The 14,457-nt window shown below is 44.4% G+C and overlaps 2 protein-coding genes across 2 annotated transcripts; one reads left to right on the plus strand and one right to left on the minus strand.

Moving 5' to 3' along the window:
* The first annotated feature begins 497 nt into the window (after positions 1 to 497).
* On the plus strand, positions 498 to 9,382 carry IFT52 (intraflagellar transport 52). The gene is made up of 13 exons (XM_056507669.1): positions 498 to 787; positions 1,624 to 1,711; positions 1,971 to 2,100; positions 2,976 to 3,051; positions 3,139 to 3,210; positions 3,552 to 3,678; positions 4,218 to 4,304; positions 4,606 to 4,674; positions 5,365 to 5,519; positions 6,538 to 6,625; positions 7,747 to 7,855; positions 8,349 to 8,494; positions 9,070 to 9,382. The coding sequence occupies exons 1-13, from the start codon at positions 669 to 671 to the stop codon at positions 9,115 to 9,117; spliced, it is 1,314 nt and encodes a 437-aa protein (XP_056363644.1). The 5' UTR covers positions 498 to 668; the 3' UTR covers positions 9,118 to 9,382.
* A 2,517-nt stretch (positions 9,383 to 11,899) lies between these two features.
* Positions 11,900 to 12,652, minus strand: LOC130261523 (uncharacterized). Its single transcript, XM_056507831.1, has one exon. It carries the CDS (start codon positions 12,650 to 12,652, stop codon positions 11,900 to 11,902), a length of 753 nt encoding a protein of 250 aa, XP_056363806.1.
* Positions 12,653 to 14,457: the final 1,805 nt, after the last annotated feature.

Here is a 14,457-nt window from a genome sequence, read left to right on the forward strand (position 1 = left end):
GCTTGTCCTGGATCAGAGGGGAAAGAGAGCGTTGGCTTTGTGCTGGGGCTGCATGCAGAAAATCACTAACTCTGCTGGGTTTAAATTAAAGATGAATTCCCTAATTTAAGGTGATCATAGAATCATGGAAGGGTTGAGCATCTTAAAGGCTATGGGTAAGGATAGCTGCTGCCCTAAGCCCTGTCCAGACTGGCCTTGGACTTCCAGGGACGGAGTAGCCACAGCTTCTCAGGGTCCCCTGTGCCAGGCCTCCCCACCCTCACAGGGAAGAACCTGCAGATTTAGACACAAGCAAAATTAAAGCCCCAGAAACGTGCAGAGCCCCCTGGACTGCACCGGGCCCATCCGGGCGCGGACTGAGGCCGAGAGCCCGCGCTGAGGGAGGGCGGCAGCGCGCACCCCTGTCCCCGCCCCATCACCCCCCCCCCCCCCGCCTTCCACAGTGGTATCGCCCCGCCCCTTTCCTCGGCGGAGAGTGGAGCGAACCACTGCGGCGACCTCTGCCCTCGGAGGGGGGGAGTGGGGAACACCAGGCGCGCATGCGTCCTGCGGGAGCGTTGCTAGGGCGCGCGTGGTGACGGCGGCACGGCGGGGCCGCGCTGGGGAGCCGCGGGCGGCCGGAGCGCTGGCGCTGACCCGGCGCTCCCCACAGCCCTCCGGGGGCGCCTATGGAGAGCGGCCCGCGCAATGCCATAGTGTTCAACGCCTCCAAGGGAGAGAGCTTCACCCCGGCCGGCGGCTACAAGGCCCTGCGGAAGCGGCTGCGCGGCAGCTGGAAGGTGCAGAGGTGAGGGGCGGCTGTGGGCGCGGGGAGGCCCCGGCGGGGCCGTGTGCTCCGCGCTGGTACCCGGGTGCCTTTGGGGATGGATCCGCTCTCTCGCCTTGATTGCGCCCTGTTCATCTGCTGTGGGCTGCTGTGCGTGGTTCTTCGGAGCTACAGCTCGCCTGTGGGGGAGATGGAGTGTAAGTGGTAAGGGTGAAGCTCCTCATACAGATTTGTGAGTCTGTCGCGATTTGGAGTTTGGGACAAAAAGAAAACAGGGTTTTTGTAGGTGGTGCTGTTTATCTGAGCGCTGTAAAATGGCACGGCATGGGAGAGGAGATCAGGGAAAGGTTCTCCCCAGAGGTGCTGGCAGTGCCCAGGCTCCCCAGGGAACAGCCCGAGGCTGCCAGAGCTCCAGGAGCTCCAGGACAGCACTCAGGGATGCTCAGGGTGGGATTTGGGGTGTCTGTGCAGGGACAGGAGCTGGGCTCCATCATCCCAGGGGGTCCCTTCCAGCTCATCCCAATCTGTGAAATGTGGCCAGGCCAAAAAGAAGAAAAAGAAAGATAATAGGAAGCTCCTCAGGTGCAAAGTTTAATAGCAGCTGTGACAGCGTGCAGCAGTTCTGGATCTGCCACAGCGCCTTGTCAGAGGAGCATTGCTATTTAATACTTGACATTTGTAAGGATTATTTTTGCTCAAGTTGTCAGCTTTAAACCCAGATAAAAGGATGCGAAGTGACTGAAGTGTTTTGCTTTGTGTTCATTGCAAGTCCTTTATAAAAAAAAAATAAAAATGGAAAAGTTGTGGTTCAGGACTATAGCCAGGAATAATGCATGTCTTTGTTAATCGATTCATAGCTTAAAAGATGAGATCACATCTGAGAGACTGTTCGGGGTGAAATTGTGGATTACAGCAGGACCAAGAGAAAAGTTCAGTGCTGATGAGGTAAGAAGTCAATAATTGTTTTCAAGTTAATTATGTTTTAAAATTTACTTAAGTAGAAAAGAACAAGACAAGAGACTTTGCTGTAATGCTGCTTTAAATGAATTAATATAAATTGGAATTTGAATGTTTTTCTTAAGGGATCGAATTAAATGCAAGCACTCAAAATAATTTCTCTCCCTTCATCTCAGTATAACTTCCTGAAGTTTTGTGTGTAGCTTCTCACATATGTTTTGTTTCCTGGATCTTTGTTGATTTCTAGTTCTGTGTTCTGAAGAAATTCCTGGAGGATGGTGGAGCCATCCTGGTGATGCTGAGAGAAGGTGGAGAGTCCCGGAATGGCACAAATATTAACTTTTTGTTAGAAGAATATGGGATCATTTTCAATAATGGTAAAGGGGCTCACTGCTATCTTTAGTCATCAGTTTGCAGCAAAATTGAAAGAGCAGGTTCAGCCTTTGTGGATACAAGCCAAGAAGATGTTTCTCACAAAATATCTTTTGATCTAAAGATATTTTTTCTTTAAATCTGCATGCACATGGCAAGGTAATACTGGAGCACAGCAAAGGCTTTCCATGGATAGAGTACATGGACAACTTTGCCATTTCCATTCCTTTGCTGTAGTTGATAGTTTTAATTTACTAAAAAAATAATTCTAGGGAAATTTCTTGATTAAAAAGCCATTAATTTAAAACATTCACCACACTTTTTAAAGAATTGAATGGCTTAATGCTCACCTTGAATAAGAAGTGGCACATTTCTTTAGCAGACCAATAAAATGTTATTCATTAGTTTTGTGCTGCCAATGTGGGAAAAAACCCCAACAACCCAAGGCAAGTGTGTCTAAGTGTACATAAAATATTTGGGGTCTTTAGTGGCTTTTCTAAACTATGCCCTTTTTTGCACCAATAGGATTCAATGAATCAAATATTTGAGAGATGTATAAAAAATAGGGTTGTAAAAGTTGATACAGGCTGTTTTAGCTGGATCATCTTTTTGTCTCTTTTGCTTTGCAGAAGATTGTGATGTGCTTAACTTTTTGTATTTTTATTTGAAGTTGGAAACCTATTCCTATCCTAAATCTATTCTGTCCAAGAGGAAACAGTAGAGAAGGCTGATTTCAATTTTTTTGGTAGCTAAATGCCAGCTTTGTGGTGTTAGAAGCAAACACCCAGGAAATCCTAGAACTAAACTAATTTTTCTTTGCTAAATCTAACACACTAACCAGCTAAGATGTAAATTTCTATATTTTTTTCTTTTTTTCAAGATGCTGTAGTAAGAAATGTGTATTACAAGTACCACCACCCAAAAGAAGCACTAATCTCAGATGGAGTTTTGAACAGGTAAATATTTAGGATATGTGACTCTTCACAGTAAACTCTTGTAATCTGGATTGTTTTCAGTAAAGTTTGTTTTTCAATATCTCATAGGGGAATCAGTGAAGCTGCAAAGAAAACAGTGCTTGAGACAACAGATGAAGATGGGAGGGGCCATGACTCACAGTAAGTGTTTTCTCTGAGGAAACTGATGTGAAAATATGTAGAACAGCTCAGAACTGGCAGGTTTGTGATTAGCAGCACTGTGCTTATAGTGAGGTTTTCTAATGAATTTCCTATGTTCTTATGCTTCTTAGGATATATCTGGAAAGGAGAATCTGTTTAGTAGGGCTTGGTAACCTCTGAGGGAGCAGGAGGGATAGGTTTGGAAAGGAATTGCTGTTTCCATGACCAGATCTTTTTTGTGTCTAGTCTATGGATTTCAGTTTGAGTTCTGTGAATTCTGTGAATCTGTCCCACCTGCTTGGTGCATGCAGGTGCTTATGGAATTTCTGTATTTCCTGCAGAGCTCTCACCTTTGTTTATCCTTTTGGAGCCACACTGAATGTGATGAAGCCAGCAGTGGCAATTCTATCCACAGGGTCTGTCTGCTTCCCACTCAACAGGCCTATCCTGGCTTTCTATCAGCATGAGGTAAGAGCTGCCTGGGGCACTCTCTGCATTCCCCCTGCCCCACACAAAAATTGTGAGTGGATCTTTTGGGGTGATTTACAAACCCACCTCAGTTTTTGATGCATCTGCAAACTCCAGATGAACCCAGTGACTCCTGACTTTATGGTAAATTTCTTTGCATGGGGTTCAGAGGAGATTTGGTTGACTGCTGAATGTCTTTAGTTCTTTAAAGTTTTGTGGGTTTTTCCACTGTTTTAGTAATAATTTATTAAATAAATTATCCTTAGCTTTGTAAGTACAGCATATTGAATTAAACACGAGGCCTCTCACCTTGGAACCAGTAGATTTTTCATATGTTGTATTACTCATCCAGCCCTGTTAATTTATAAAATAAATTCAGAAATTTAGTAGTAAAAGAGTTACAAGCACAGGATTGATATTGTTGATGAAAGTGAACAAGTTAACACAGTTTTTTACTATGTGGACAAGTAATGCAATGCAATTGCCTCTAAAACTGTGATTTGAAGGAATTTTTGCTATATTGTATTCTTTGTTGATAGAGTAAAGGGGGAAAGATGGCAGCACTGGGATCTTCCCACATGTTCAATGACCAGTATTTAGATAAAGAAGAAAATGGTAAGATCATGGTAAGTTGAAGGGTTTTGGGAGTTGTTTTGTTTTTTTTTTTTTTTCCTTTAAAAACACATTGTTGGATCTTCACAACATTTGCAATGCACTCCAGGCTTAGCTTCATTTTAGAGCAAGACAGCTATGAAATGGATTCAGTATGGGAATTCTAAGCCAATGCTAACTGATATTCTTTGATTTGTTGTATTATTTTTAATCTTTTTCATGGTATGTTTTTTAATAGATTTAATATGAATATTTAAGAATAGTATGAGATTACTTGGATCTTCCTGACAGTAATTGAGTTTTGCCCTTCCCTAGGATGTGCTTTTCCAGTGGCTCACAACATCAGATATCCACTTAAACCAGATGGATATGGAGGACCCTGAGGTAAGAGAGATCCATCACAAGGAGGTAAAGAGCAGTGGGATCTGGCAGCACTGGTCTTGGCACAGCTTGTGTTCAGCACACAGTGGTTACCAGCAAGATGTGTGCTGCTGTTGTTGCAGAACTTTTATTCATGGTCTAGAGTTGAGTAGACAGGTGTAAAAATTAATGGTACCACTCAGCCTTAGATTGCTGTTCATTATCAGATATAATTTGTGAAAGTCTCTTTCCAATTTGCCCATGTTTATGAGGTGGACTGCTCCAGTGTAATGAGTTTGCACTTCACTCTGAGCCCTCAGACAAGAGGAATGTGCAGGAAGGAAAGGCAGATTTTCTGTATGTCAGTTTTAGTTGTATACAAATGCTATTTTTATTGGAAATATCTTTATGTGATAAAGTTGTATACTCTGTGTACATGAAAGAACAACAGTTTTGAACAGTTGATTAGTAAACTGGCTGTTTTAGTTTTAAAGAATTAACAGAAATCCAAATAAAACATCCATGTGTTGTGTTGCTTTGCACTGAGAGAAGAGTTGGCACAGTTACTGATCTAGTGAGCTACACTGCAAAGGGCCATACCTGGCAAAGAGTGAAAGAATTATTTCTAAGTGACATTTTAGGTGAGATAAAGGTAGGAAGAGACCATGGGATGGGTTGGCTGTTGAATTGACAGGGCTGTGTGTCTGTGCCCAGATTTCAGACTACACCGTGCTGCCAGACACGGCCGCGCTCTCCGAGCAGCTGCGAGTCTGCCTGCAGGAAGGAGATGAGAACCCCAGAGACTTCACAAAGCTCTTTGATACATCCCTTTATCAGCTGGACACAACTGCCCTCCCTTCAGTTATCAAGTCAGCAGCTGTAATTTTCTTACTATTTATTTATTTATTCCATTTGGTGTTCTGCATTTTCTGTTTGTGCTTAAGTCTGTCTCTGTAAGAGCAGGAAGGACTGAGCTGTAGGCAGCATTTTGAATATAGATACCAGAAGATAGATTTGTACAGTGTGGTAATGATGTTTTCTCTTGCTTCTTGTCTTAGCTGTAGTTTTTGGCCTTTTCTCCTTTTTTTTTTTTGTTCTGACTCCATGAGATTCGTTGATCTGATATTTTGAGAACTATCTGCAGTGAAGTTGGGCTCTTTCTGGAGTGGTAACTGAGAGCTGCTCATTTTCCACTTTTTAATTACTTGGCATTTACTTAAAGCTGCATTTCAATCACCTTTGCATTTCCCAATAGTTGTATTTTGAGATTTATCATCTGCTCAGTTTTACCAGTTTGTGTCACTGTCAGCTTTGTCCATCATAACTCCCCTGTTACTCAGATCATGTCTGAGCACACTGAGTAGTGGCAGCTTAACACAGATTCCATGAAACTCCACTCTGCTGGGGACTCTTCTTACTCTGTATTTCTTGTACTTTCACTAGTTGTGAATGCATGAGAGGATCTCCCTTGTGACCCCATAACAAATATTTTTTTTAAAAATAACTTGATTATTGACTTCCTTACAACCCTTTTTGAAATCCCAGTTCTGTTTGTTTTATGCTGGATCACTTTTTCTTCATCCATGTTTGTCCTGCTAAAAGTCAATTGTACAACTGAACTGTGATTTTTTTTAATCATCTTATATATCCACCTATCATTGTCTTCCTCTGTCACAACTTTAATTTTCTCACTGTAGAAGTTATTTATTAGTGATCTGTAGTTCTCTGAGGTCCTTATAAAATGGACATTCTGGGGTTTTTTTTGGTGCTGTTACAATGCAAAACTTTGATGCTGGTGTGTTCACAAAAATCCATCTCTGTAGTTTGCTAGTGGAAATAGATGTGGTATCATTTTCTCCTCATACTCTGAATTTTTCTGTGCTGCAGAGCTTATGAAGAACTGAATGTGAAACATGAACCCCTCCAACTCATTCAGCCTGAATTTGAGACTCCACTACCTGTCCTCCAGCCAGCTGTGAGTAATTTTCTTGCTTGTGCAGTACAGGGAGGACCCTTCTCCATGAAGGTTGGGCTTGATAATTTTGGATGTCTGTTCCAACCTTAATGAGTCTCTATGTCATTTGTTTCCTGCAAAACCTCTGTGTATCATTTCCATAGTTTTGTAAAAGAAGTGCTGTAGTAATAATTAATCATTTAGGAGTTGACTACATTGCAGGGACCATCTTTTAGGAAACACTTCTATTTTATTAATAGAGCTTCAAAATCTAGTGTGTGGTACTAGAAGAGAATCCTTGTGTGATAAGCCTTTGATTGAGTAGCTGCTCCCAATCCTGTGAGGTGCTGGCCCAGCCTTCCCTGTGAAAATAGAATGTGGTTTTTCAGAAAGTGTGTAAGTACTGAAGTGCTCTGCCAGGGAGGAGCCAGTCTGTCCTGCTCTGCCTCCATCTCCCACATCCTCAGGGGAAGCAGAAAGTGGAGCACTGGTCTTTTACAGCAGGAGCTGATCAAACTTTTACCAGCAGTGTTTGGGCTGACAGCAGCAACACGAGCTATGGGGGTGTCAAACTCACTTCAGAAGGCAGAAATCTCTGAGTATTTGAATTTTGTCATCATTGTTCCATCCTTCTTTACCCTGGCCACTGAGAAATCGTTACTGGGATCCTTTAGAGCTGCAGGAGTGTAACTGAAAGTGGTATGTCATTCACTACTTTTTAAAAACCCAAGTCAAATTTAAAACATAAATGCTGCCTGCATGAAACCTAACATACTCTGACCAGAATTTGTGTCAATATGTTCTCAGGGTGAGCTGTTAGGGCCAATTTACTTCCTCAGCTCTCAGCCATCACCTGGGTCTCATGGAGCAGAACTGAAACTGAAAATAAGAATGTCTAGTTGTGATGCTGGGTGATAATTCTGGCATACATGTGACTAAGCTCTTTTCAAATATTCAGTTATTTTTACAACATAAAAATGGAATTTTCAAATGATGCCCCTTTGTATGGTGGCTTTGGAGTTGCTTTTGACTTTTTAAAGGGTTTCTTCAAGTCTAATATAAGTTCAAAACTGTTGTTTTAGAGGTGTGTAAAGAGTAAGAAAAATATGTGTCAATCAACCATGCTGCTTTTTCTTTTCAAGGTTTTTCCACCTGCTTTCAAAGAATTACCTCCTCCTGCTCTGGAACTGTTTGACTTGGATGAAACTTTTTCCTCTGAGAAAGCACGTCTTGCAGAGATCACAAACAAATGTAAGTGGAGCAGATTGTTTGCACATTTAAAACAAAAGTCCAGTTTTTTAGAGAAAAATTGTTATATTTAATTTTAAAGCTGGACCTCATTTGGGAAAATCTACTGCTCTTATCCTGATCAAAGAAATTGAAAGGCTTTGGAAATTAATAGCATGACTTTATGTACCATGACATTATATTTTGTCTGTTATGTGACATTTTATTATTTTATCATGCTGTTTCCTATATTGTGCATAAATTGCTTTGTGCACTCTTGCTGATAAATTTCACATCCTTTTTATTCTTTGAAGTTAAAATGTTAAGATAATTCTAAACACCTAAAGGAGCTGAGCAGATACTCACTGCAGGAATACATCATGGCTAGTTCACTGAGCTTGGTTATGGGGCTGAACCTCCCAGGATGCCAGCAGCAAATGGAGATTCAGAGCAGTTTTTGGCCAGCTGTTCCAGATGTGTGATACTCACCTGCCTTCATCCCTGGGTGCTCCTTTAGGCACTGATGATGACCTGGAGTTCTACGTGCGGAAATGCGGCGATATCCTGGGAGTGACCAGCGAGCTCCCAAAGGACAAACAAGATGCCAAATATATCCTGGAGCACGTTTTCTTCCAAGTGGTCGAGTTTAAGAAACTGAATCAGGTATTTTTAATAACAATTGCAAGTGAGTAGTTGGTAGTAGCAGCAGTGAGGGTGGTGTGTCATTGTAGCAGCGACACTTGTCACAGGCACGAGGTGATGTAAGACATTAGCTGTGCTATAAATGAGACAGTGAAGTGTGATCCAGACTACTTATGACTGTTAATCTCCATAAAACATGTAGTGCTCAATTTATTAAGTCTCTCATTTATTTTAATTGGGGGATTAGTACATGCAAGTTTATAATTGCAGCTAAATCCAGTTCATAACAGGTGCCTGAGTGAGAGCAGGGAGTCCTCAGGAGTGGTCACAGCTCTGGCCAGTGCTGCAGTGCAGAGGTGACAGCAGCATTGTTCCTCAGGAGCTGCACTGAAATACAGCTGTGCTGAAAGAATTCTGCATAGCAGATTCAATGCTTCAAAGTGTGTTTGGAGCATATTGGCAGAGCAGCAGTTTGTGCTAACAGGAATTGCCTATTTCACATGTTATCTAGTTAAGCCAAAAATCTTACAGTTCTACACTGTTGTTAAAACTCTTTTTTCTTTTTTTTTTTTTTCCCTCCTCTTCCTTCACTTAAGGAACACGATACTGACCCAAGTGAAGCTGGATTCCAGAATGGTACCTGAGATCTGGCTTTCCCAGTTTGAGATAGACCTTTTAGGGAAAGTATATTTTTACATTTTGAAAGCCTCTCTTTTCAGTGTATTGATTGGGACTGTCTCAGTAGTTCACTGGATGCTTGGATCATTTATGTGCAGTAGTTCGGATAATTAATGCCTTTTGGGGAACTGCTTGTATTTCACAAGCACCTTCCAAAGAATTTCTTATTTTTCTACTTCTTTATTGAAACTGTAATTTTTTAATATATTAAAAAATAATATACCAAGAAAATGTGTATTGTGTCCTTTCTGGGCCCAGCATTTATTTTCTTGTAGTTGTCTTACTGTTGGTTCTCCTGGTGTATATGAAATCCTTAATTGCACTGTGAGAAGGGTTGTTATTTTGGTTTGTGAACTGAGGACAAAAAAACAGTCAGAATTTTAACAGGAGCTGCTGAAAATACATTTATCAGCCTGAGGCAGCCTCCTTTTGTCTCTCTGCCAAAGTGAACTGAGGAGAGGTGAGTTTGCTACTGTAGAAAGAAAATGTTTCTTCCAAGGGAGGGGAGGATTTGAAATAAGCAATAATGACATTGTTGCAGATCACTTCCTCATATCAGACTGGAACTACAGAATCTTAGAGGACAGCACATGGATGAAAACATTAAGATTTAATGGATCATTATTAAGAAACTGACACTGCACAGAAACTCAGGCATATTTCTACTTCCAGTTATTTGATATCTAGCCCACTCCTTGAGGTAGTGAGTTCAGTAATGCACAGGAGTGGAAATTCAGGTTAAATTCAGTGACTGTGAAATATTGAAACTCAATGCAGAGCAAAAATAGAACCAAGGAGATCAGTGGTGAGAAAAGATTTGTCAACATCATCAATACCACACCTCTATTGCAAGGACTTTTTTTTATATTAACGTGGTGAAATTGCATTGTAAAGCCTTTTTTGGCTGTCAGTCTGACACTCAAATTGTTAAATTCTTATGCCACTCAGGCCTTCCACGACTTCTGTGCATTACCTTCCTCTGCTTGGTTTTTAAAATCAGAGCTGCTTTTTGCAAAAAAATCTGTTCATCTTTTTATCCCCCCAAAATATCTTTTTTTATTTTACATTTCTTCATGCTTCACATAGCATCTTGGCACAGGTTTTTCTAAAGGAAGTGCCCCAAAGCCCCTGCCAAGCTCCTGCCCAGTTGAGATGTGCTAATACAACATTAGAAGAAGTGCTTGTATCTCTTCCTCCACTGCAGCCATTCTCTTTTCACAACAGCATGTTGGAAATTTTTCATTTCTTCTGTTCTTTAAGGCTGTGGTTGTGTTTGTCACCCAGAGCACTTTGTACATTCCAGCTCCAGATTTACACAACAAGCTTAGTCTCTTCTCCTGTGCAGTATCAATGCTGATCAGTCAGCCAGCACAGATTGCAGCTGAACCAACCCCCTGAGTGCTCCTCTTGCTAATTATAGCTCTGGTTTGAACTCATCTGGGGATTTATACTCCAAACTGTAAATAACTTTCTGTTTCCCAGCCCTGTTTTGGGGTTGTTTTGTCACCTGTTCCTGGTGTTATAAAAAGCCATGTGAGCAGACAGGGGATACAAGCAGCTCCCTGTTTTCTGGGTGTCTCTGAGGCCTCTGACAGCCAAAGAACACTTTTTTCACAGAATGGATGTTATTTTACTAGTGTGAAATACATGTAGCTCACTTCTCTTTCAAAGCTGTCCCTTTGGCCCTCTGGAAGTATTTAAATTTTGTAACCAGAAACACTTTAGTCTTGTGAGTGTGAGACATGTAAAATTTATGGCTGGCTAGTGGAATTTCAAAGGAGTACAAGTAGGTGAGTGCTTTCCAGAGGTGAGGCAAGGCCAGGTTAGGCATGGAGCTAGCAAGGGAGTTTATAATATTAACAAAATTACTGCTATGATTCACACAAGTTGGTTACAAGCAGCTCTTGCTGCTTTCCCTTTTTTCTCTGTCCTCTCAGCAACATGATTTGTTACTTGTTAATCTGCCCCTAAAAGAAGAAAGGGACAGTACATTGATTTTTCAGCAAACCATAAATGTCCTGATAAGTGGTTTTCACAAGTCCTCCTCCTATTCTTTGCTGTAAAGAGAGGCAGGAGAGGAAAATCAGGATTGTGGGAATGGGGTGAGATCTAAAAGTAGTGTGATATCTCCAGCGGGTGGGTGTGGTGGTCCGGGCTCCTTTCCTTCCCTCGGGACAGGGATTGAAGGTGGCAGAGGAAATCTCCCCTGCGCGGTGGCAGGTGCTGGAGCCCCGCGGCCAGTACGAGCAGTGACACCCTGCAGCAGGCCGGGGGTGCCCTGGCCTGGCCGCTGCCAGGCTGTGCTTTCCCGCTGCGCCAGGAGAGGGACCCGCGGCCCCGGGCGCTCCCGCAGCCATGGCCCCGGGGCTGCGGCCGCGTTCCGTGTCCCGGCTCCGCCGCCAGGTAACGGGGGCGGGCACAGCCGCCTCGGAGGGTCCCGAGCCCCCTGAGGCTGTACCGAAGGCCGGCCCTGGGTGTTCAGGGGGGTCAGCAAGAGTCAGAGACCACCACAGAGAGACGTTTATATCTTTATTGTGCCAATGCAAAAGAGAGGGATCGGGGGAGGAGGAGGAGCCATCACCAGCCCAAACATCCCCCACCAGCGGTGGCACTCGGTCACCGCAGGTGGTCAGATTTAGCTTGTCGCAGCTGCTGGCTCCGTTTTCTGTGCTGCAGCGTGGGTCCCTGCTCCTCCCAGGAAGCAGCAAGCACTCAGCAGCTCCAGCTGCAGCCAGGGCAGCAGCAGCATCACAGAGCCTGGTGCACAAACACAGCGACAGCATCAGGGTCGCTCAGCTGGCTCTCCTGGGGGGCAGACCTGTGCATCAGCACGGGGTGCTTCTTGAAGGCACTAGGCCAAGCCAGAGGAGTCGCCACAGGGGTCTCCAGGGATGATGTGTCTGGTTTGGAGCATCCCAGTACCCATAACTCCTCAGTGCTCACATCGAGGGATGTGCTGGCATCCATAACAGATTTGATTGCTGAGATGTCCCACCCTGCTGCTGGCACTTTCCCAAGGGCTGAGATGTCTCCGGCCAGCTCAGAGCTCTTGAAGAGCAGGTTCTCCAGGGGTTTGGAGTGCTTGTCTTTCTTGCAAGGTGTCGAGGTGTTCTGTGACACCACGTTCATCAGGCAGCTGTCTCTGCTGGGGTGCTCGCAGGGCAAAGCAGACAGCTCGAAGGTGGCCTGGCTGTGGTGAGCCTTGCAGAGGCAGACAAGGCTGAGGTCAGAGATGCCCTGGGTCAGGCTGTGCAGCTCAGCCTTCACACCGCTGCTCAGAGACTCCACCTGCTTGACAACACACAGAGAGCTGCCACTTGCTGTGTTGTCCAAGTCCATGGGAAGCTCCCAGGTGTCAGGTTTGGAAGCACTGCTAGAGTCCATGTAATAACTCACAACAGGTGAAGAACAGCTATGGCTGGAGGACCTGGCCAAGAACGCATTTTCCGGGATTTCCTTTCTGGTCAGAATGCCAGTACTGTGCCTCTGGGTAGACATCATGGTGCAGAATCCAACAGCTGTCTGGCTTACAGAGAGATCAGGATGACCCTGTCAGGATAAATGAGTTACTGTTCACAAATAGATTACAGAGTTACAGTAGCAGGACTACTCTTAGCAAAATCCTGTTTCAGAATTTCAAGGAGCTGGAAAGGATCCAGGATACATAGGAGGCCATCCAGCCTGTGACTGTCTTTTAGAGTAAGAACAGTTCCACCATAGCCTGTTAGTTGCTCAGAGGTCATTGTGGAATCTTCCTGAAGTTATATTTATTTGACCTCAGCCTGTATATTACTACTCTTAGCTTTGTACAGGGGATAGAGCCATTTTATCCTTGCTCCTAAAGGCAGAGAGCCACTAACCCTAATTAGAATTGGGTCCCCTTATTAAGAAAGTACCAAAACCAGGCTCTGGCTAGGATGGGAAAGATTGTGGGGCAGCTCTCACCTTACTTTTAATCCCATACACAATAACCTTCACGCCCAGCTCAGCCAGGAGCTGACTTCAGCTCCTTCCTGAGGACTAGGGTAGGCCAGAAAAGGGGATGTCTGTTTGGGCTCCAAACCCATCTTTGTTCTGAATGCATGTTAAACAGTTCCTACACTTATTGTAAAGGGGCTCTATAATCAGCCTAGAAAGAAAGTCTTCTTTAAGAGACTAAAAGCCTCTTTTCTCAGAATACAAGAAATAAAGGAAAGACTAAGAAAATGAAAATACAATAAATAGCACCACTTACCTTCAACTCCTACAAAGACCCTCTAATGTTCTTGACCCTTTTATACCAGCATTACTTACAGCAGTTTTATAGTTCTGGTAATCAATTAACAGGCTGATTTCCTAATTAAGCTAGTTTGGAAGTGGGAGGGGCTTCTGTTTGCAGCTTTTGGAGCACAGGTGCAAGTGAGGGGTGGCCATGGGCTTATTGATGGGGGTGCTGTAAGGGCTGGGTTGTGTTTGTCCTGTCAGTAGGTCCTTAGTAAGGTGACCCTTTAAGCCTTGCATTGTTTATTTGTGAGCTGTTGGTTAGGAATATCCATGTGTACAGACCTTGCATTGATGATATAGACATTTTATGTTGTAATATTTGGGCAATGCTCTCAGGCACAGGGTTGGATTATTGTGGCTGTCCTGGGCAGGGTCAGGAGTTGGACTTTGATGATCTTTGGGGGCCCCTTCCAGCCTGGAATATTCTGTGATTCCATGACATGTGTGATGTTCCTGCCCTGTGCCCAGGGCTGCTGCAGCTGGGGGGGCTCAGGTCAGTGCAGGGCTGGATGTAGGGGGTCCTGTGGGTGGAAAGGGGGGATCCTTGGTTGGGGAGAGGTGAATGGAGGGCATCCTGGGTTGGTGTGGGGGGGTTCCAGTGGTTTCAGGTGGATGTGGGGGTCCTCGGAGTCCAAGGTCCATGTGGAGGTGGATGAAGAGGATGGAAGTGAGTAGTTACAGGTCAGTGCAGGTGTGGGTGAGGGAGTGCTGGTCAGTGTGGGGGATCCCAGTGGTTTGGGGTTGGTACAGGATGTGGGGGGATCCCTGGGGTCAGTGTGGGACTGTCTGGGGAGGTGCTGGGGATCCCATGTCGGTGTGGGGGTGGATGAGGAGGCTCCCGGTGGGGGCTCGGATCCATGCAGGGCTGGATGCGGTGAGTCTCGATCAGAAGTGTGGGGGTGGATGTGCGGGGTCCCGGATAGGGTGTGTGGTTGGGTGTGGGGAGTCACGGCAGCGCCGGGTCGGTGCAGGGCTGGATGCAGGGACCCTGCAAGATGTACTGGGGTCGGTGTGGGGTTGGAAGCGGGGTGTCCCCGTTGGAT

Source organism: Oenanthe melanoleuca, chromosome 20, assembly GCF_029582105.1.
Source record: "Oenanthe melanoleuca isolate GR-GAL-2019-014 chromosome 20, OMel1.0, whole genome shotgun sequence".
Lineage (NCBI taxonomy): Eukaryota > Metazoa > Chordata > Aves > Passeriformes > Muscicapidae > Oenanthe > Oenanthe melanoleuca.

What these genes read in the sequence shown, in the direction of transcription:
- IFT52 (XM_056507669.1), top strand. Translation starts at nt 669, where the DNA reads ATGGAGAGCGGCCCGCGCAATGCCATAGTGTTCAACGCCTCCAAGGGA. An exon ending in GGGAGGGGCCATGACTCACA is followed by an intron (nt 3,211 to 3,551) that starts GTAAGTGTTTTC and finishes TATTTCCTGCAG; the next exon opens with AGCTCTCACCTTTGTTTATC. An exon ending in AAGAAAATGGTAAGATCATG is followed by an intron (nt 4,305 to 4,605) that starts GTAAGTTGAAGG and finishes GCCCTTCCCTAG; the next exon opens with GATGTGCTTTTCCAGTGGCT.
- LOC130261523 (XM_056507831.1), bottom strand. Translation starts at nt 12,652, where the DNA reads ATGATGTCTACCCAGAGGCACAGTACTGGCATTCTGACCAGAAAGGAA.